This window comes from Vulpes vulpes, chromosome 10 (genome assembly GCF_048418805.1).
Source record: "Vulpes vulpes isolate BD-2025 chromosome 10, VulVul3, whole genome shotgun sequence".
Classification (NCBI taxonomy): Eukaryota; Metazoa; Chordata; class Mammalia; order Carnivora; family Canidae; genus Vulpes; species Vulpes vulpes.
In genome coordinates this window covers 10,122,520-10,145,949 of record NC_132789.1, presented here as the reverse complement: position 1 = coordinate 10,145,949, position 23,430 = coordinate 10,122,520, and the positions used below count along the sequence as shown (strand labels likewise).

The following is a 23,430-nucleotide window of genomic DNA, read 5'->3' as shown; positions in this document are numbered from 1 at the left end:
GCTTTATCACATCAGACTGATCTCTACAGAGAAGACATGATCTTGTTTTTTCCACTTCCCCGAAAAGCCAACTCAATCCCCCTCACCTTTTTTGTTAATAATGTATAAAAGATGACCTGAATTTGAAATGTCACAGAGTGAAACCAATAGGCCAGCATTTACAATCAACCTTCTTTTTCCAAGGCCAGAAAAGTAAGGCTAGGAGTTCAAAGCTCATATCTTGACCCCACCAAGATCTCGAAAACCACCCCTGCCACCACAAGCTCTCTGGGAACGTCTGACTTTTCCCCTAAGTACTGCCTAAGTGAACTTAGTGTTCAAAAATCCACCACTACGACAGATACCCACCTCACTGTTGTCATTTTTTTTGAAAGTTCATAGTCACTGTAAAGGAAGTGTGTGTATGAATGATCACCTGAGCTACCATTTTAAAACAATGTGTCAGATGAACATGGATCTAGACTGAAAATAGCTCACTACGTCTTATCTTTACAAAGAAAGTTCAACATCTTTTAATTTTCTTTTTAAAGATTGTATTTATTTGAAAGAGAGAGAGAGAGAGAGAGAGAGAAATCACAAGCAGGGGCAGAGGGAGAGCGAGAAACAGGCTCCCCACTGTGCAGGGAGCTTGACTCGGGACTCGATCCTGGGACTCCAGGATCATGCTCTGGGCCAAAGGCAGGCACTCAACTGCTGAGCTACCCAGGTGTCCTGAATAAATAAAATATTTTTTAAAAAATAACAATAATTAATAATAATAATAATAATAATAAAAAGATGAGTGACAACTATTGTGTTTTTTAACATGGAACATTAAAAATGTTACTATTAGGGTGCCTGGGTGGCTCAGTAGGTTAAGCTCCACCTTCTGTTTAAGTCATGATCCCAAGGTCCTGAGCCCCATGTTGGGCTCCCTGCTCAAGGGGAGCCTGCTTCTCCTCTCTGTTGTTGCTGTTGTTGGAGAAAGCAGGGCTTTTGTCCTGAAAGTTCCTTATGGTTTGGATTTTGCTGAGTTGTGATTACTAAAAAGTTTAATAATTTTTCCAAAAAAATATATATATTTTTTTCTACCCCCAAAGGTGATGATATTAAGAGGCAGAGGGTATCCTTCTAAAAGAAAGAGACCTCACAGGGGCACCTGGGTGGCTCAGTCAGGTGAGCGTCTGATTCTTGATTTCAGCTCAGATCATGATCTCAGGGTCATAGGATCAAGCCCTGTGTCAGGCTCCATGCTCAGTGTGGAGCTTGCTTGGGATTCTCTCTCCTCCCCCACTGCCCCTCCCTACTGCCCTCCCTACCCCTGCTCACAAGCATGTACACACACTCCTTCTCTAAAAAAGAGAGAGAGAGAGACCCCACAGAGCTCCCTCATCCTTTCTGCTATCTAAGCTTACAAGAGTCTACAATCCAGAAGAGGGCCCTCACCTGACCATGCTAGCACCCTGATCTCAGACTTCCAGAACTATGAAAAATACATTTCTGTCTATAAACTATCCTGTGGTATTTTGCTACTGAAGACTGAGTGGACTAAGATGAGGGAGAGGAAGAAGAAAGAGGAGAGGAAAGGATGGAAGGGAGCCAAAATATTAAGAGACATAAGACTTTTAAAAGAGAGGTATGTGTGAAGCATATCTAAATCATAATCCAACAAATTTTTTTTTAATTTTTATTTATTTATGATAGTCACAGAGAGAGAGAGGGAGAGAGAGGCAGAGACATAGGCAATAGGCAAAGGGAGAAGCAGGCTCCATGCACCGGGAGCCCGACGTGGGATTCGATCCCGGGTATCCAGGATCGCACCCTGGGCCAAAGGCAGGCGCCAAACCGCTGCGCCACCCAGGGATCCCCCAACAAATTTTTTTAATTATAAAACAAGTGGCATAATTTAGTGATATCTGATGAACTTGTGTTCTTTTCTTCTAGATGTGGAAGAGTATTTTGATTAATTTTTTAAGAATTCCATAAATACTGAAATATTTACAAATAAAATAATAATTGGCAAAGTTGATAATGACATATGGGGGTTCTTTATACAAATCTATATAACACATTCAAAGTTTTTCTTTTTTTCAAAGTTTTTTCTTAATCAAGTAGGAAAAGGCACTCTCCATTAACACAAACTGCATGTTTGTGCACACGTGCACACATGTCAATCAGGAAAATGTGAACAGTGAATGACACCCATTTAACATTGTTACTATTAATAGTTTTACATGTGAGAATGATATTCTGGTTTAAATCTTGTGAAATGAAATAGTTATACACGAAAAAACACCTGGGATTTGCTTCAAGATAAGACAAGGCTGGGGGCACCTGGGTGGCTCAGGCAGTTGAGCATTCAGCCTCTGGTTTTGGCTCAGATCATGATCTCAGGGTTGTGGAATCCAGCCCTGGGTCAGACTCCACGCTCAGCATGGAATCTACTTGAGATTCTCTCTCTCCTTTTACATCTCCTCCCCACGCTCACTCACTCTCTCTAAAAATGAGTATATAAAATCTTAAAAAAAAAAAGATAAGCCAAGGCTAGGGGAATCACTGGGGAGTAGCTAAAAAAGACTGGCCCTATATCAACAATTGTTAATGTTTGGTGATAGACACATTGCTGTGATTATGCTCTTCTCTCTGCTTTTGTATATATTTGATATTTTACATAATAAAAAGTTTTGAAAAATAGGTTCTTCATTCAAATTTTAATGCAAGGGCAGCCCCGGTGGCACAGCGGTTTAGCGCCGCCTGCAGCCCAGGGCGTGATCCTGGAGACCCAGGATCGAGTCCCACGTCAGGCTCTCTGTGTGGTGCCTGCTTCTCCCTCTGCCTGTGTCTCTGCCTCTCTCTCTCTCTCTCTGTCTCTATGAATAAATAAAATAAAATCTTAAAAAAAAAAACAAATTTTAATGCAAGGTTTGTAAAATGTCTATTTCATGAGGCTTTATACATGAAATGAATGAAATAAAGTGAAAGTAATTAAATGAATAGATATGCTGCCCTTTATTTTTTCTGCTGGTGGGACAGAATGAAGGGAGCAGTGAGCTTGAGGTTTAAAAATTCTGACTCATTATGTTGATCATCACTGTCTTCCCTCTCTCAGCTAGAAGCTCCTTAAAGACAGAAACCCTGTCCATCCTGTTCACCATGATGTCCTCAGCGATTAACGTAACACCTCGTATGAACGAATAAACCTGAGCTCAGGTTCTTGTGGAGCAAGGACTATAACTGTTCTATTCTGCACTCAACCTAAGTGCTATAGCACAATCAATATTTGTGGTATAGAGATTGGAGGATTTACTCAACCTCCCCAAGACTCAGGCTGCCCCCCTCCATAAAATGGAAATAACGTTTATCTCAACAAGTTTATCGGAACTACTGTGGTTTCAAGGAATTCATGTGGCCATTCATTCATTTCACAAATATTTATGAATTCTAAAGTCCTACAGAAAGTATGGAATAGTCAATCATTCCCATAAACAGAATAGTAATAATAAAACAATACAACGTTACCTTAATGTAAATATCCATCCATGGCTCCATTCATGGAGTTTCTACTGTGTACTAGGCACTGTGCCACATGCTAGGGGTAACTATTAAGGTAAGGTACAATTCTTGTTTTTGAGGAGTTTTCCAATCAAATGGATAAGAAGAGAGAACGACATTACAATATGAACTGGTAAGTAACATACCAGGGAAATAGGAACACAGCACGTTCCCTCTGGAGACATTCTCCTACCCAAGTTGGTTTCAGGAAAGAAATCAGTTCACTTAACTTCCCAAAGTTATAAATGTCAACTCCCAAATTAAAACCACCATGAGGTATTTCATTTTTATTTATTCACTGCAAGAAGGCTATAGATTCTTTCTAAAGAAGCCAGCCAATGCTGGAAATCTTCCAAAGGAATTAGATCCTTTTGTTTTTCTGTTTTTTTGCCAGCAGTCCAAACCAAAAGAGCCAAATGGAGCTATTGGCTCATCCATTTAATATTAACTGCCAACTCCCTTCTCCCAGAACACAATGCCCTTCTATTTCAAAGAAGCCCCCTCAGCAACTTGTGCCATGTCAATCAATGGCTGAATTAAGAAAGAATACAGATTCAAGTCTTTTATCCAATTCCAAATACAGGGCCAACTTTTCTCTCATTAAAAATAGTATTTAATAACTCAAGTTAAAAAAATTTTTTTTAATAACTTACCTCAAATTCTTCCCAAAAGCCTTGTTTGACTTTATCTGTGGTCTCAGCTAATTTGCTTAGTTCTCGAACCCGGCTTTCTATTTCAGCTGCATTGATACGTGTTGTGTTGAGGGGCTAATCAAATTCAGCAGTTGGTGTGAAATGAAGAAAGTATTACCAAAAAAAAAAAAAGGTGTTAATGCAAAAAAAAAAAATTTCCATGTTTATATTCATAAGGCAAGAGTAAGAAATTCAAAGGACATGGTAATTCACAATCAAAGTTTTCAAATACACTTTCACTTTCTTTTCTATTTTGTGAGGAAATCTTTCTTCAATCTCCACACATACTTTACTCCAGTAACATAAATTCAAAACTATTTTTCTTTATAAATAGACCACAACATTACTTAGAGAGATGATATAATCTGCCACTAGGTAAACTCTGAAATAGCAATAGCTCCAAAGTGAGTAAGGTAACCCAAAGTAACCAAAGGTAAATCTAGAATAAAAATTTGGTAAAAACTTGCTTTAAAAACTCTAGGAGAAAAAAATAAAAAATAAAAATAAAAAAATAAAAACTCCAGGAGGGGAACACCTGGGTGGCTTAGTGGTTGAGCATCTACCTTTGGTTCAGGTCGTGATCCCTGGTCCAGGATCAAGTCCCACATTGGGTTCCCTGCATGGAGCCTGCATCTCCCTCTGCCTGTCTCTGCCTTTCTCTCTCTCTCTCTCTCTCTCTCTCTCTCTCTCTGTGTCTCTCATGAATAAAAAAAAATAAAATCTTAAAAAAAAAAAAAAAAAACCTCTAGGAGGCCTTTTAGAGATACACATGGAGACAATCCGGGAAACGATGCAAGATCTGGAATTTGTTTCCAAACACTGAAGGTGGAGAACAGTGAGTGCAGTAACAATGAAACAAGACTTGGTAAATTGATCAGTGTGTGTGTAAGTTCATGACACTATTCTACTAGTCTATATTTGAAATATTCCATCAGGAGTTTTTTAACTCTTTTTTTTTTTAATTTTTTTTTAATTTATTTATGATAGTCATACAGAGAGAGAGAGAGAGAGGCAGAGACATAGGCAGAGGGAGAAGCAGGCTCCATGCACCGGGAGCCTGACGTGGGATTCGATCCCGGGTCTTCAGGATCACGCCCTGGGCCAAAGGCAGGCGCCAAACCGCTGCGCCACCCAGGGATCCCGAGTTTTTTAACTCTATAAGGAGATAAGAGTTTTAGCTCACCTGCTTAAGTTGTAGTACTGTGCCCAAAGTTTCCACCATGGGATTCTTCTTATAATGCTCCACAAGATCTGTCAAAGAGTCAAACCGTTCTCCTCCACCAACATCATATTTCAGTTCCTTTCAAGACCAAAAAAACAAACAAAAAGTCCTGCTTATTATCTTTATGTTAAATTACTGTTTTTCCCAACTGAAGTATACAGACTGACTCTCACCCAAAGATCAAACAGCTATAGTAGTACAAAGAAAAGGAAACGAGGACAATGGAAGGGCAAAGGCTGACCCAATGTGAAAGAGCTGACTGCGAGGTGTGAGATGCTCTAAGTATCTCTCAGCAACTCGAGTACAAAAAATTGTCCCCTTCATAAGTTAACTAAGTAGTTAAAGAAATGAAAAACAGTATTCTTTACTATTTACTTACATTCTAGGCTAAGCAACTATACGGCAGGCTGCTGAAGAGAAGATAAGTAACAACTTCTCTCTGAAGCACAACAAATTCCAAGGCTGCGTAGGCAGCACTGAAGGCAAAATATACATGTCTCTACTTTCCTCTTGTAATGAAAATTTAAAAGGTAAATTATAAACAGAGACTAGGTAACTTTTTTCTAATAAAAAGATCAAAATAGGCTATTTAAAGGAAACAACAGGAAAGGATGTTATTATTATTACTCAGAAAATAGAATACCCTAGAAATTATATATGAAGATATTCAGGTACAATCTTTTATTTAAAAATAAAACTGATCGGGATCCCTGGGTGGCTCAGTGGTTTAGCACCTGCCTTTGGTCCAGGGCGCGCGATCCTGGAGTCCCGGGATTGAGTTCCGCGTCAGGATCCCAGCATGGAGCCTGCTTCTTCCTCTGCCTGTGTCTCTGCCTCTCTCTCTCTCTCTCTCTCTCTCTCTATCTTTATCATGAATAAATAAATAAAATCTTTAAAAAAATAAAAATAAAAATAAAACTGTGATTGGAGTGTGGGGAAGAAGTATTTTCAGAATGACAAAGGACTTCTGAAAATCCATTCTTCCATAAAAGCAACAAAAACACTAATAAAAATGGTCATCAGAGGTGCCTGGATGGCTTAGTCAGTTAAGCATCTACCTTCAGCTCAGGTCATGAGCCCTGCAAGAGAGCTTCTCTCTCTACCCCTCCCTCCTCTTTGTGATCTGTTTCTCTCTCATGCTTTCCCTCTCTCAAATAAATAAATAAATAAAATCTTAAAAAAAAAAAAAAGGCTCTCATAATATTTCTCAGAACCCTGGAAATTAACCAAGAACTTGCAAAAGTCCAAGAAACATTTATTCAAGAAAAATGACTAAGGAGCAAACCGTAGCATTTTAACTTGCCCTATCTTCCCATGTATCTCTCTTCAGCTCTTCTATAGTCTTGAAAACAAACAGCCTCATAACCACAGTAGCTATGAAAGCCAGCAACCTAGCACAGCTACAGAGGACAGAATGAATTTAGAGCTCTCTCATGGGACCTATCCCCAGAGAATAATCCCTCCAGGCAAACCTTGTTTCACTGCACTTTGCTTTATTGCGCTTTGCTGATATGTATTTTTTACAAATTAAAGGTTTGTGGTAACCCTCCATCAAGCAAGTCTATTGGTACCATCTTTCCAATAGTATTTGCTCACTTTATGTCTCTGTGTCATATTTTGGTAATTCTTTCAGTATTTCAAACTTTTTCATTATTATTATATTTGTTATGGTGATCCATAATCAGTGATTATAACTCACTGAAAGCTCATATGATGGTTAGCACTTTTTAGCAATCAAGTATTTTTTAATGTTGTCCCCCAAAAAAGTATATTGTCTATTTTTTCAGACATAATGCTACTGCACACTTAATAAACTACAGTATAGTATAGCATAAACGTAACTTTTATATGCACTGGGAAACCAAAAAATTCATTTGACTTGCTTTATTGCCATATTAATTTTACTGTAGTAGTCTAGAATTAAATCCATAATATCTCTGAGATACACCTGTATTTGGCCTGGTTAGCAGCTCCCTGAAAAAGTCCTGTTTTCAGAGCCTGTGTTTATTTGACCTGACTTAGAGCTCACCTGGTCCTGTCTTCAGGGGATCTGCTAAAAATAATCAACAGCAACTGTTTAGTATCACAGTAGCCTGCAGCGGGGAATACCAGTTAAGGCAAATAAGAGACTGACCAAAAGGAAAGAAGTAAAATCTAGGCAATGTCTACAGAGGGCTTGGAAAACTTCTAACATAGAGAGGCAAACCAAAACACAGATTGTTAATTATAGAGAACTATTGGTTACTAGAGGGGAGGCAGGTGAGAGGATGGGGGAAATAGGTAATGGGAATTAAGGAGTGTACTTATTGTGAGAAGTACCAGCCTTTGTACGGAAATGCTGAATCACTATATTGTACACCTGAAACTATTATACTGTATGTTAACTAACTGGAATTTAAATTAAAAGTAAAAGAAAAAAAAAAAACTCTAACATATTCTCAAGAAGCTAGAAGGCTATGTGTATGTGCAAGGCCATGTGAAGTCCAGGGAAGATCCAAGAAAACCCTAATCTTCACCTCTAGCTCATCCTGAAGTTCTGTGCAAACAGAAAGTGAAGGCTAAGACAGTGTTATAATCTGCCAGAGCAATGAAACCGTGCCCCAATACACAGCCCCCTTGGCAAAGGCTGGGAGACCTAATGATTCATGGCACTTAAGGAAATCTCAGTCCAATCATTAACTGACCACTAAGCTAACCAAGCAAAGACTTCAGTGGCTACTCATGGCAAAGAATAAAGGAAAGTCACGAAACACAGAAAGAGCAACAATAACTACAGCAACAATAAAAAGTAGCAAAAACAAACCATGGAAAAGATGTCATCTAATTTCCAGAATCACCATATTACTTAAAATGTCTTGTTTCCAACAAAAAAATTAGGAAACATGCAAAGCAACAGGAAAGTATGGACCAAACATGGGGGGTCGGGGAGAGTACTCAATAAACACTATCCTTGAGAAAGCCCAGATAAAGAATTGAAATCAACTAGTATAAATATGTTAAAAGAACTAAAGGAAACTGTACTTTATAAATTAAAATATGAGGATGTTGTCTCACCAAATAGAGGGTATCATAAACATCTATACACAAATGTTTATGTGTACATAAACAGCACTATTCATAATAGCCAAATGCCCGTCAATTCTTTTAATGAATGAACAAAATGTACTCCAGCCACACAATGGAATATTTGACAATAAAGAGTTTGTTGGCATACACCACAAAATGGATAAACCTTGTATGTAAAGTAAAAAAAAACAATGTAAAAGCCACATTTTATAGAATTCCATCTACATGAAACATCCAAAACAGGCAAATCCATAAAAATAAAAAAAAGATTAGTGGATATCAAGAGCTGGAAGGAGAAGAAATAATGAGGTAATGAACACAGGGTTTCTTTTTGGGGTGATGAAAATGTTCTGGAATTAGGGTCAGTGGTTGCATAATATGTGCACATACCAAAAATCACTAAACTGTCCAATTTAAAAGGGTGAATTGTATAGTATGGAATCGTACCTCAATAAAGCTGGGTTTTTAAAATATATATGTGATTTAAAAACAATCAATAAGTCAATAAGTGAATTGACTTATTTTTTTAGGAAACTATGTCAAAACAAAGTTTGACATAGTTGACGAAGAATCAACCTCCTGGGATCCCTGGGTGGCGCAGTGGTTTGGCGCCTGCCTTTGGCCCAGGGCGCGATCCTGGAGACCCGGGATCGAATCCCACATCGGGCTCCTGGTGCATGGAGCCTGCTTCTCCCTCTGCCTGTGTCTCTGCCTCTCTCTCTCTCTCTTTGACTATCATAAATAAATAAAAATTTAAAAAAAAAAATTTAAAAAAAAAAAAAAAAAGAATCAACCTCCTTAGTCCTATTACATTAAAAACAATAAATAGGGCAGCCCAGGTGGCTCAGCGGTTTAGCACCGCCTTCAGCCCAGGGTGTGATCCTGGAGTCCCAGGATCGAGTCCCACATGCGGCTCCCTGCATGGAGCCTGCTTCTCCCTCTGCCTGTGTCTCTGCCTCTCTCTCTCTCTCTCTGTGTCTCTCATGAATAAATAAATAAAATCTTATAAATAAATAAATAGTGGGATCCCTGGGTGGCTCAGCAGTTTGAGCATCTGCCTTCAGCTCAGGGCGTGATCCAGAGTCTGAGGATCGAGTCCCGCATCGGGCTCCCTGCAAGGAGCCTGCTTCTCCCTCTGTCTGTGTCTCTGCCTCTCTCTCTCTCTGTGTGTGTCTCTCATGAATAAATAAATAAAATCTTAAAAAAAAAAAAAAAAAAAAAACAATAAATAGTGAGTTCGGGGCACCTGGCTGTTTCAGTCAGTGGAGCTTCACCTCAGGGTTGTAAGTCTGAGCCCCATGTTATGTGTAAAGATTACTTAAAAATAAAATCAAGAAAGAAGGGAGAGAGGGAGGGAGAAAGAAAAAGAGGGAGAAAAGAAGGAAGGAAAGACAGGAGGAAGGAGGGAAGGAAGAAAGGAAGGGGAAAGGAAGGAAAGAGAGAGGGAGGGAAGAGAGAGAGAGAAAGAAAGAAGGAGTTCAATTTTCCCAGCATTAATGCAGGAACTCTGGACTATGAATGCAGTCATAGGTGCATAGTGAGAATCAGAGAAGCTGAGGCCATCACTTCTGAAACATGGCGAATGAGGCTGACCCCAGCAAAAACAGATTAGCCAGTACGGGGCAAAAGGTGATACACTGAGGCATGACTTAATCTGCCAGCGAGAGACTGGAAATGATTTAATAAAGTTCTGAAACAATGAAACAATTATAATAAATAATGTTCTAAAAGCATATACGCCTATGATTGGAGGAGCCAGGAGATTCTGACCAGAAGTGATGTCCGTCTTCCTCCCGCAGAAGAATCACCCAAAGACGACATTCTGCCAGACCGGTAGTTCAAGTGGGACCTTACCTGACAACGGATCATGACATGGGTCACTTTAGACTTGCCATCATTGCTCTCCCCTTTGTCATCACCAGTGCGGACAGAGAGAACAAAATCTCCAGGGTGGCTCTGGCTCTCTCGTACCAGGAAGCTACCATGTTTTCCTTTCTCAGTTAGTAATTTCTCTGCTTCTTTCCCAGACAGGTGTCCATGAAACCACCTAAAATGAAATGTTGATTTTAAATGAAAAATCAATGGAGTTCTGCCACAGGTTCATAGTATTCTCTCACAAAACTACTATATAGAGCCATCTTTCCTGAACTCAGTTAAAAAACAGACTCATTCCTCTAAGAGACTGGCCAATCCCACATGAGACAACATGCTTCCCAAACAGGCAGGACAAAAATGAGAAAGATGTTAAGAATAATCATTAAACTTTTTTAATGGGCCCACAGTCATTTGTAAACAAATGCCCTCTTTCCTATTTTCTTTTGAATCTCCCATCTTTGAAAAATGCACTTTGCCATTTCTCCATGCCCTACCTTAGAAGGCCTATTGAATCACGGTCCATTTAAAGAAATTAAAATACTGGCGCCTGGGTGGCTCAGTCAGTTAAACATCTGCCTTAAGTTTGAGTCATGATCTGGGGGTCCTGAGATCAAGCCCCACGTCTGGCTCCCTACTCAGGAGAGGGTCTGCTTCTTCCTCTGCCCCTTACCCCCCACTCCCTGCTCGTGCCTTCTCTCAAGTAAATAAATAAAATCATAAAAAAATAAAGAAAAAGAAAGAAAGAAAGAAAGAAAGAAAGAAAGAAAGAAAGAAAGAAAAAGAAAGAAAGAAAGAAAAAGAAATTAAAATAGGTGGTCATGGTAGAAACAAAAAAATCGGGCAGCCCGGGTGGCTCAGTGGTTTAACGCTGCCTTAGGCCCAGGGCCTGATCCTGGAGACCAGGGATCGAGTCCCGCATCAGGCTCCCTGCATGGAGCCTGCTTCTCCCTCTGCCTGTGTCTCTGCCTCTCTCTCTCTCACTCTCTCTCTGTTTCATGAATAAATAAATAAAATCTTAAAAAAAAAAGAAAAAAGAAACAAAAAAATCATCTGAATGTTTGTCCTTGTTTTAGTATGTGAACATTACATTAAAAAATTTTCATTATAAATTAATTTAAGCACTCCAAATTCCTTAATATTTCCAACCAATACTTCAACAGCTTCCAAGTTTGCTGTCAGTATCTTTAGACTGACTGTATGCTGGGTTATCATTTCTAAAGCATATAATATTTATGGAAAGGCTGAAGGATTTTGCTAAAAAAATGAATTCCCATGCCTCCCAACCAGAAATAGCAATATACTACATTTGAAAGGAGCCCAGCAATCTGCATTTTTACCCAGTACTCGAGAGTCCTGATGCGGGTCACGAGAGGACAGATTTTGAGATATCACTCTAAGATACTAAAAAAAAAACATTTTAACGGGGCATCTGGCTGGCTCAGTCAGAAGAGCCTGTGACTCTTGACCTTGGAGTCATGAGTTCAAGCCCCATGTTGGGGATAGAGATTAAATAAATAAACAAACAAACTTTTTAAAAAACCTTCACATAGTTATATTAATAATGTGGCTTTTTCCCTCAGGATCTTGATAAGAAAGCAAGCACTAACTATCATGGCAGATAGTGCTAGTGTAGTGGCTCATCACTAGAGGAATACACAGTGAATTGTTTTTCATCCACCCTCAAATGAACAGAGTAAAATTCAGAAATAAACTGAGTTGGCAGACAGCCTTTTGCTTGAAGTTATAGTATAGCTAGAGAAATTATCTGCCTGTAACAGCACTGACATGAAGATGCAAGTTGAAGAGACCTACCTGAAGATACAAAATATACAAACCTAATTAAGTAGACCCTGAGTTTGTACTGAGTCAGAGAGGAGAGTGGGAATGTAGAAAACCAATAAAATCAATAAAAGTCAGTCAAGTCTCAGCTTTCATCAGCTTAGTTCCAAATCAAGCGAAAGATGATCTCTGAAATAACGTAATTCCCTCTAAGCAAGGTCATTCTCCCACATTTGTGGATATAACAGAACAGAACTGATGAAAAATCTGACCCTCTGCAAGCTCTGACTTTCAGCTTCTGAGCTTAAACTGACATCTGTTGGTGGCATGGCTGAATAGCTGATGGGGAGCTGCTACAGGGAACTGCTGCTGTTTGGGCGCCTCCATTAGCACTTATTTTCCTCTCCTAATTCTTAAAGATTACTGGCTCGAATTCAATAATCTTAAAATTACTGCATGTACCAAGTATATACAGGAATAGTCTGTGACCCCTGCAAAATTAAGCATAAGGAACGTTAATCGAAGCTTTCACCAGAAAAAAGGCACTCTGAAAATAATTTCATCCTATGATTCTTGCTTCAGTAAAACTTACTTAGTTGCAAATATTACAGCTTGAGAAACAGGTAAAGCCAAAGCCCCGTAATGCATTCGTAGAACACCTATGGCATGGAAGAGGTGCATTAAACGTCACTGACCTTTCAGAGGTAGGATCTGCACAGTTCAGAGGATATTTAAGCTCAATAACATCTCCATTCTTCTCTTTTAATTGTCCGTGATGTTCCATATAATACTGGACCAACTCAGCCAACGTGGCAAACTTTTCCCCTCCATACAAGTCATAGTAATCACCAGTGTTCTGAATCTTGATGTGGGTGACAGCGCCATTTCTTCTAAAAGAGTCCATTAGGGGGGAAACAAAAACTAATAAAGAGCTATACTAGTAAAAATGGATCTCATATTCTGTATCAGATTTCACCTAAACATTGAAACATACCCAAGGAGCCAGTTTACAAGTCAACCATTTCAACACAAAGGCTTTGTTGCCTGGCTCCTTTCCCTTGTACAACTTCTATTTTGGAAGTCTGACCGAAATGCATATATTAAGTGGCAATAATTTTTCTCATCAGTAATCAATCGAGACACATAAAGTTAGGGATGCCTGGGTGGCTCAGCGGTTGGGCGTCTGCCTTCGGCTCAGGGCATGATCCTGGGGACCCAGGATGGAGTCCCACATCAGGCTCCCCTCAGGGAGCCTCCTTCTCCCTCTGCCTGTGTCTCTGCACCTCTCTCTGTGTCTCTCATGAATAAGTAAATAAAATCTTAAAAAAAAAAAAAAGACACATAAAGTTAAACATCTATTTTCTAATCCAGTAAAACCACTCATAAGTATTTTGCGCCCCCCCCCCCAAAATGAAACTGTATAGCTACCCAAGGACTTGTAGAAGAATATTATTTAAAAAAAAAAAAAAAAAAGAATATTATTGCAGCTTTATTTGAGATAGAAAAATCCTGGCAACTCAAACATTTATCACCAAAATGGACAAATAAATAGTTACATATTCAGACCACAGAACACTGCACAGCAATTAAAAAAAACACACACTGATACATACAATTACATGGATAATCTCAAAAACATTACGTTAAGAGAAAGAAACCAGGGGTGCCTGGCTGGCTCAGGAAGGGGAGCATATGACGCTTGGTCTTGGGGTTGTGAGTTTCAAGGCCCACGCTGGGTATAGAGATTACTTAAAAATAAAACCTTTAAAAAAGAGAGAGGGCAGCCCAGGTGGCTCAGTGGTTTAGCACTGCCTTCAGCCTAGAGCCTGATCCTGGAGACCTGGGATTGAGTCCCACATCGGGCTCCCTGCGTGGAGCCTACTTCTCCCTCTGCCTGTGTCTCTGCCCCCCTCTCTCTGTCTCTCATGAATAAATTAAAAGAAAAAATAATAAATAAAAAATAAAAATAAAAAAGAGAGAGAGAGAGAGAAGCCAGACACAAATGAATATATACTGTATGACTTCAATTGTCAATGAAATCGTAGAATAAGCAAAACTAGTCTACAGGGTTTGAAATGAGAACAGTGGTAGCTACGCAGAAGGAAGGAGATTAGAAATGGACACAGAGGAATCTTCTAGAGTGATAAAAATATTGTGACTGTACCGTTGGTTACATATATAGTTGTCAAAATTCATGTCATGGTGCACTTATGATACTATCTATAGTTGTACCTTAAATAATCACTTTAAGAACACAATTGACAGTTTCCAGCATAAAATGGCTAAAATGCTATCCCACTGAGTTGACAAAACATTGACCAAAAGTTTCTAAAACTTGGTATTTTAGTTAGCTGAAGCAGTCTGTGACTTCCATTCAGTTTCCTGAGCAAATGAATACATCACAAGGACACCCATTATCACCTTGGGGGGTAAACCCCCCACCCCCGCCCCGCAAAGGACCAGGCACTTCTAAAATGATAACCACTGACCTTAGTCTGACCCTGTAGCATTATTGATGAAGCTTCTGGAAAATATAAACACATTTCTACCAAAGGAAAAAGAACACAGGAACTAAAGAATACAAGAAAAACCATCCCATAATGTTACTGACAATACTCACTTCTAATTTTTGGTGACAACATTTTCCAGTAAGTGAAAAGAGTCCTTCGGGTCACCCTCCTCCCAACTGTATCTAATTCTACTTTAACACTTGAGCTTCCCATTTCTAGCCTTTACTTAATGACATAACACAAAAAAAAGATATTTCAGGGGATGCCTGTGTGGCTCAGTGGTTGAGCATCTGCCTCTGGCTCAGGTAGTGATCCCAGGGTCCAGGGATCGAGGCCCCCACATCAGGCTCCCCACAGGTAGCCTGCTTCTCCCTCTGCCTATGTCTCTGCCTCTCTCTCTGTGTCTCTCATGAGTAAATAAGTAAAATCTTCAAAAAAAAAACAAAAAAAAAAGATATTTCAGGTATGAGCTACGTTAATACACAGGCACAGAGATGGATTTCAAAAATATAATACTACATGAAAGAAACACAATGTAGAATGATATGCTCAGCATGTATCATTTATGAAAATATAAGCAGAAGAACAAGTAATACTATGTATTATTCAAGATACAGATCTACATACACACATATACGTTATATATATTTTTTTAAGATTTTTTTTTAATTTTTATTTACTTATGATAGTCACAGAGAGAGAGAGAGAGAGGCAGAGACACAGGCAGAGGGAGAGGCAGGCTCCATGCACCAGGAGCCCGATGTGGGATTCGATCCCGGGTCTCCAGGATCGCGCCCTCGGCCAAAGGAAGACGCCAAACCGCTGCGCCACCCAGGGATCCCTATTTTAAAGATTTTATTTATTTATTCATGAGAGACAGACAGAGAGAGAGAGGCAGAGACACAGGCAGAGGGAGAAGCAGGCTCCACGCAGGGAGCCCGATGTGGGACTCAATCCCGGGTCTCCAGGGTCAGGCCCTGGGCCGAAGGCGGCGCTAAACCGCTGAGCCACCCGGGCTGCCCTATACATTATATTTTATTACCATAAAAATATTATTTCCATGTAATGTTACTTACTGTATTACAAATATACACATATATACTATTTTTTAATGGATTAGAAGTACAACAAGCTCATGAAAGTAGCTGCCAATAGGACAAAAGGAAGAATAGGACCAAAAGTGGTGAGTAAAGGGAAATTTTGTTTTATTTTATATTCTGTTTTTCTTTTTAATTTTTTTTTATTTATTATTTATGATAGTCACACACAGAGAGAGAGAGAGGCAGAGACACAGGCAGAGGGAGAAGCAGGCTCCATGCACCTGGAGCCCGATGTAGGATTCGATCCCGGGTCTCCAGGATCGCGCCCTGGGCCAAAGGCAGGTGCCAAACCGCTGCGCCACCCAGGGATCCCCATGCCAAAAATGTTTTATCTATGTAAAAATGAGAAAACAATCAGTGAATTGAGATTGGTGGACAACCTTAGAAGTGACTGACCAAAAAGCCAAAAGATGGAGATTTAAAAAAAAAAAGGTGAGAGAGACCAGAAACATAAAAATTAAATGCAATAAATGATCCTTGACTAGATCCTCCTGACTCTAGTCTCAGGGTGGGGGAGGGTGGAAAGTGAGGAGACTTTCAACTGCTTCAAAAGCCATTACTGAAATAAGGGAAATCCAAATACAGATGACATATTATATATTAGACAGTATTATTAAAGCAAGGTTAAAATGTATTACCTATAACGATTTTGTAGTTATACAGGAGAATGCCTTTATTTGATATACACACTAAAGTATTTAAAGATAAAACCAGGAGCACCTGGCTGGCTCAGCTGGAAGAGCATGTGACTCTTGATCTCGGGGTTGTGAGTTCAAGCCCCACATTGGGTGTAGAGATTACTTAAAAATAAAATCTGTAAAAAAAAATGTTTTAAATAAAATAAAGGTAAAATAAATATCCTGATTATCTGCAGTTTATTTTCAAAAAGTTCAGGGGGAAAAAAAGTATATACACATACTCAGAAAGGGCAAGCAAGACAAAATGCTGACAGGTGAAAACAATGTAGGTGTTCACTATATTCATCTTTCAAGTTTTCTATAGGTCAGAATTTTTTCAAAACAAAAAGTGGAGGACAAAGGGAAAAAAAATCCCACCAATTCCCTAGTCCTGGTTCTGTCACTGACTAGCTGTGAGACCAGCTAACTAACTTAACCTCTGTGCCTCAGCTTACTCACCTGGAAAATGAGATAATTATGAAGATAATTATTCCTCAGTTGTTGGGAAAATTAAATACAATGATATGTGTAGAGTGCTTGACACAACAGCCTGGTGCATATGTCAAGTCCTCAGTCATGTTTGCTATCATCATCATCATGATCATGATCACTATATATTCTCCTCCAAACTCTTACAGCTCAAATATCACACAACTTTAAGTTAGAAGCCTGTGGTGAGACAAGCCCTGAGGACTGAAAAACCATTCCTTATATTAAAACACAAGTCACGCGATCCTGGAGACCCGGGATCGAATCCCACGTCGGGCTCCCGGTGCATGGAGCCTGCTTCTCCCTCTGCCTGTGTCTCTGCCTCTCTCTCTCTCTCTGTGTATGACTATCATAAATAAATAAAGAAAAAAATAAAAAAATAAAAATAAAACACAAGTCAACACTAAGGACAGGAGATCCTCAAAAAACTAATCTAAGCCAGAAAGAGATTTCTCAAGTCCCAAAGGTATCCTAAATAAACCTACAACAGTTTATCCAACCCTCTATTGTGGGACACTGAGTTGTTTTTAGTTTGTTTTAAATCTTTTTGAAGAGGAGGGACATCTGGGTGGCTCAGTGGTTGAACATCTGCTTTCAGCTCAGGGCATGATCCCAGACTCCCGGGATCAAGTCCCACATCAGGCTCCCCATAGTCTGCTTCTCCCTCTCCTGTCTCTGCCTCTCTCTCTGTCTCTCATGAATAAATAGATAAAATCTTTAAAAAAAAAATTAATAAGTAGATCTGTGTGTACCAGCAGAGAACTCAAAAACTTTAAACAGGAAGTTGCAGAATAACAGATGTATTATAAAGGCCATGCATGTGAATGCTAAAAACACACAAACCAACTCTATGTTGTTCACAATAATACCAAGGCAGGACAAGTATAAAAGCATATTCAGGAAGGATATATGCTAACCTCTGGCTGGTGGCTTCCTTTGGGGAAAGAGGGAGGGGAATGGGACTGGGCAGGGGAACCAATGGCACCACAACTTCCTCAGTAATGTTAATTTCTTGAAAAAGAAAAGGGAGCTGAAGAAACTCTTCAAAAGCATGTTTCCCATTAAGAAATCAACAGAAGGAAAAGGAAAAAATGCAGGCAACCAGGTTCAGGATGAATGGAACCAGGATCAAGCAGTGTGTGGCTTAAGGACTTGTGACACTTTGGCCACCTCACCCACAGGGGTCTCTCGGGGAAAGAAGAAATGCCCATCGTGATGCCCCTCCTGCCGCATTCCCATGCACCCACTCTCAGGAGGCCACACCTGAGCCCCCACAAGAGGGCTTGAGTCACATCTGACTCATAGGCTGGGTCTTACCACAGGCCCACAACCAGGCCTTCAAACTCTCAGTGAGGGTAGGAAGTTGGGGGCGATGGGGGCGGTGGGAAGGGGACGACATTTCCCACCTGAAAAACCCTTACAGGGTTCTCTTTTTTTTCCAACTTACCTGACGGAAAGGGTGAAGTCTCCAGGATTACTTTTACTGGGCCTCGCCAAAAAACTGCCATCAACTCCTCTTGTCAACAGCAGGTTTTCTGCCTCCACGCCAGTGATGTTTGGGTGAAACCATCTTGAGAGAAAAATGGAGAGAGGAATGAAAACCAAAAGACTCTGTCAGCACTACTTTCCACACTATCTCAGCTAAAATGCCTATGAGTAGAGTAGCTAATAAAAATACAAAACAAGACCTTCCCTTCCTCTTCCCCCTCTTCTCCTTGGTCACTGCCCCCTCCTTGACTTCCTCTTGATAGGAGCCTGGGATCCTGCTAGCATAGTCAGTAGGGCCAGGGGCACGGTCCATGGGACTGGGGCCAAGAGTGTGCGTCTCAAGCCAAGCCCAAAGCCCAGAAAGATAGTCCATGTGATCAGGAGATTGAACACATGGAGTAGAATTAAACAAGTAAAGAAAGAAACTAGTGAATAAATAGACATATTAGGGATAATGAGAGCCAGGTTTCTCACTATTGGAGGGGGGATACAAATATGGAAAGGGAGAAAACCTTTATAAGCCCTGGGGTGTTAGATTAGAATTGGAGAGGGATGCCTGGGTGGCTCAGCAGTTGAGCGTCTCCCTTCGGCCCAGGGCATGATTCTGGAGTCCCAGGATCGAGTCCCACATCGAGCTTCCAGCATGGAGTCTGCTTCTCTCTGCCTGTGTCACTGCCTCTCTCTGTGTGTATCTCTCATGAATAAATAAATAAAATCTTAAAAAATAAATAAATAAATAAAATCTTAAAAAAAAATTACTAGAGTAATGTAAACTCTAGTTCTTTTTTTTTCTTTTTTTTTTAAACTCTAGTTCTTGGGATCCCTGGGTGGCGCAGCGGTTTGGCGCCTGCCTTTGGCCCAGGGCGCGATCCTGGAGACCCGGGATCGAATCCCACATCGGGCTCCCGGTGCATGGAGCCTGCTTCTCCCTCTGCCTGTGTCTCTGCCTCTCTCTCTCTCTTTGACTATCATAAATAAATAAAAATTTAAAAAAAAAATAAAAATAAAAATAAACTCTAGTTCTTAATATACATATAAAGATGTAGAAATATAGATGTACATCTATGTTTGTGCATGTCTGTGTGCATATGTGCAGGCTCATATACAGACTTATCTTCCTAGCTCTCTCTTCTAAAAGGACTCTGAAGCAATGACATCCCAGTAGCCATCAGCATAACCAGCACTATTAGTATGGTTTCTAAAAACCATTCTCCAACAAAAGGAACTGGGTTCCTTGGAGAAAAAGCTGATTCCAGGTCTGTGGCACTAAAGGTAAGATGATCTTGGAACACCTCACTGTGCCACAGGACCCAGCTCCAAAGAGGACATGTCAAAAGAATAGAGGAGCCAGCCTAAAAGACTCCTGCCTGCCAAATTAGAGACAATTTGTACCTCAAAATAAACAATGATATTGATAGATAGTAGACCACTGAATAAAATAGGAAACCAAGAGTCCATGCAGATATTAATTTTATTTTCAACTAATTAAGCTTCCTCAAAAAATTAAGCACAGAATAACCATGTGATACAGAAATTCCACTTCTGCGTATATACCCCAAAAGAAGTAAAAGCAGGGACTCAGAGAGATAGTTGTATACCCATGTTCATAGTAGCATTACTCATAACAGCCAAATGGTGGAAGCAACCCAAGTATTCATCAGTGAATGAATGAATAAACAAAGTATCATTATATGTATCAATGGAATGTTACTCAGCCTTAAAAGGTTAAAAATTCTGTCACATGCTACAACACAGATGAACCTTTAAGATATTATGCTGAGTGAAATACACCAGTCACAAAAGAACAAATACTATATGGTTCTACCTCTATAGAAGGTAGCCAGAGCAGCCAAATTCATAGACAGAAAACAGAATGGTGGTTGCCAGGAACTTGGGGGAGGAGGGAATGGAGAGTTATTATTTGACGGGTACAGAGTTTCAGTTGGGAAGATGAAAACGTTCTGGAGATGAACTGGGGTGATGGTTGTAGCACAATGTGAATGTTCTTAATGCCACTTAGAGGGCAGCCCCGGTGGCACAGCAGTTTAGCACCGCCTGCAGCCCAGGGTGTGATCCTGGAGACCCAGGATGGAGTCCCACATCAGGCTCCCTGCATGGAGCCTGCTTTTCCCTCTGCCTGTGTCTCTGCCCCTCTCTCTCTCTCTCTCTCGCTCATAAATAAATAAATAAAATTTTAAAAATTAATAAATAAAATAAATCTTTTTAAAAAATGCCACTTAGAAATGGTTAAAATGATAAATTTTATGTTGCATATATTTAATCACAATTTTAAAAAAATTCTTGGGGACAAAGGGAAAGCTCTTTGCAGTAGAATCACTGCAGGAAGGACAGTATTTACAGCAACTCAAAGTACCTCCCAACAAAATGCTTATTAATTACTTGTTAATTAACAAATAAAAAACACTCATGAACCTCACAGTGGAGAACTTGACAGATACTACCTTAACCAACTGAGAAAAGTTAACATCATCAGTTATGGATTAAACTGGCATCATATGCCTCCTGACGTCACTGAGAACAAGTGCCATTTCTGTGATATTCCTGTCAAAAATACATCACCTAATCTAATTAGGAGGAACATTAGACAAACTCCAAATGAGTGACATTCTATAAACTAACTGGCACATACTCTTCAAAAATGTCAAAACTGTGAAAGAGGGGGGCGTCCAAAGAACTTTCCAGATTTCAGGCGAGTCACAGGACACAAGTAATACACTGCATGGTTCTTTCTGGATCGTATCATTGACCAGAAGGAGGTAAGAATTTGATGCTAATCCCATTGTAATGTAAATTTCCTGATTTTGACAAGAGTACTGTAATTATGTCTCTGTCTTTGTTTTTAGGAAATAGGCACAGAAGTATTTTAGAGTAACAAGACATCATGTCTGGAACTTACTCTCAAACGGTTCAGAATGAAGTTATACATACAGTATGTATATATACAGGGGGGAGGCAAATGTGGTACAATGTTAGCTGCTAAATCTGGATAAAAAGTAAACAGAAGTTGTAGTATTCATACAAAATTTGTGTAAATCTGAAATTATTTCAAAATTAAAAGTTTTTAAAAACACACAAATAATGAAGTCCAGCATGAATGCCATCCATTTCAGAGGATTCCTTTATACTTCCCAGCAAGATGTCCTTCATGGATGCCAAAAGTCACCAAGATTAGTGGTAAAAACAGTAATTTCTGAAGTCAAATTATCTGGGACCTTTATAGACTAATTCAACACCCCAGGGAACAGACATCAATTATTAAATGTAGAGTCCTGGTACTGATAATCAAACGAACTTTTAAGAGACTTCTCAACAAACACTTGCCCAATTAAAGGTACAACAGTGAAGGAGAGAGAACACAAGGGTAAAAAGCTGTCATAAATCATGCATTAAGGATACGGAGAGCTCTACAGCATTGTGGTTAGGAATCAACATGGACCCAAGTGCACATCTACCCCTTACTAGCTCAGTGACCTGGGCATGTTCTTTCCACTTCAGATTCATCATCCTCAAAATGGTAATGATCAATCATTTCTTTTTGCAATAATTTTTATGTTCCTTTTAAGAATGAACTGAGAATCCATACAGTACAGTATCATTCAGCCATTAAAATAACAAAGTACTGGGGGTGCCTGGATGGCTCAGTTGGTTGACGGACTCTTGGTTTCAAATTGGGTCATGCTCTTGGGGTCATGGGATCCAGTCCCACATCCAGCTCCACACTCAGTGCAGAGTTTGCTTGAGATTCTCTCTCCCCTTTCTCCCTCCCCTCTTACCCTCTACCTGCTCGCATTTTCTCTCTCTCTAACATAAGTAAATAAATACAATCCTTTTTTAAAAAAAAGTAATAAAGTACAAATGTTACAATTGGATGAACCTCAAAAATACTATGCTAAAGGAAAGAAACCAGACATAAGAGGCCACATGTATGATTTCATTGATGTGAAAGGTCCAGAATAAGCAAAGCCATAGACAGAAAGTAAATTAGTACTTGCTTTGAGAAAGGGAATAGGTAATAGGTACAAGGTTTCTTTTCGAGGTGATATAAATGTCCTAAAATTAGAATGCATATGTGAATATACTAAAAACCACTGAGCTGTATACTTCAAACAGGTGAACTGTATTGTATGTGAATCACATCTCATTAAAGCTGTATAAAAAAAAAAAAGGAACAGGGGCTGGGCAAAAAATAAAATAAATAAAAAATAAAATATGGGATCCCTGGGTGGCTCAGCGATTGAGCGTCTGCCTTTGACTCAGGGCATGATCCCGGAGTCCCGGGATCGAGTACCGCATCAGGTTCCCTGCATGGAGCCTCCTTCTCCCTCTGCCTGTGTCTCTGCCTCTCTCTTTCTCTCTCTGTTTCTTATGAATAAATGAATAAAATCTTTAAAAATAATAATAAAATAAAATTTAAAAGGATAAACTGGGATAATAAAATAGCTTACTAAATTCACTCATTCCACAAACACTGAGGACACCCCAGTTAACAGAATAACATCCCTGTCTTCGAGAGGGTTTCTTTACAATGAAGGCGATAAAAACAAGGAAGTAATAGTAAATAAATAAAATGTCAGATGGTGATAACAGCTACAAAATGAATAAAGCAATGGGGCACGTGAACAATGAGCAATGGTGGCTCAGTCGGTTAGTGTCTGCCTTCAGCTCAGGTCATGATCCCAGGATCCTGGGATCAAGCCCCGCATTGGGGTCCCCACTTAGCAAGGAGTCTACTTCTCCCTTTCCCTCTGCCCCTTCTCCTGCTTGTGCTTTCTCTATCAAATAAATAAATAAAATCTTAAAAAAAAAAACTCTACTGCATAGGGATAGCACACAGATCAGTTAAGAAAACCACCACGATAAATAATCCAAACAAGAAATGATGGTACCAAGGACCAAGATGGCCAAAGTGGGAAAAGTGATAAATAGTCCAACTAGGAAAATCTTAAGGGGAGCCAATACAATAGGATTTCCTAAGGAATG

The 23,430-nt window shown here is 39.7% G+C and overlaps 1 protein-coding gene across 7 annotated transcripts in view; it reads right to left on the bottom strand.

Moving 5' to 3' along the window:
* PTPN11 (protein tyrosine phosphatase non-receptor type 11) overlaps window positions 1–23,430 on the bottom strand; it is an 83,032-nt gene that overhangs the window by 44,626 nt on the left and 14,976 nt on the right. For 5 of the 7 annotated variants that reach the window (XR_011995029.1, XR_011995028.1, XR_011995027.1 and 2 more), the window contains exons 2-6: window positions 18,389–18,511; window positions 12,861–13,055; window positions 10,366–10,558; window positions 5,407–5,523; window positions 4,185–4,298 (exon numbers count right to left, since the gene is read on the bottom strand). Coding sequence is in view for 4 of the 7 variants with exons in the window: in XM_026018757.2 (XP_025874542.1) it covers window positions 4,185–4,298; window positions 5,407–5,523; window positions 10,366–10,558; window positions 12,861–13,055; window positions 18,389–18,511 (742 nt within the window). In the remaining 3 variants the exon portion in view is untranslated. The remainder of the gene's footprint in view (window positions 1–4,184; window positions 4,299–5,406; window positions 5,524–10,365; window positions 10,559–12,860; window positions 13,056–18,388; window positions 18,512–23,430) is intronic. The other 2 variants (XM_072725169.1, XM_072725168.1) reach the window with 1 other exon arrangement.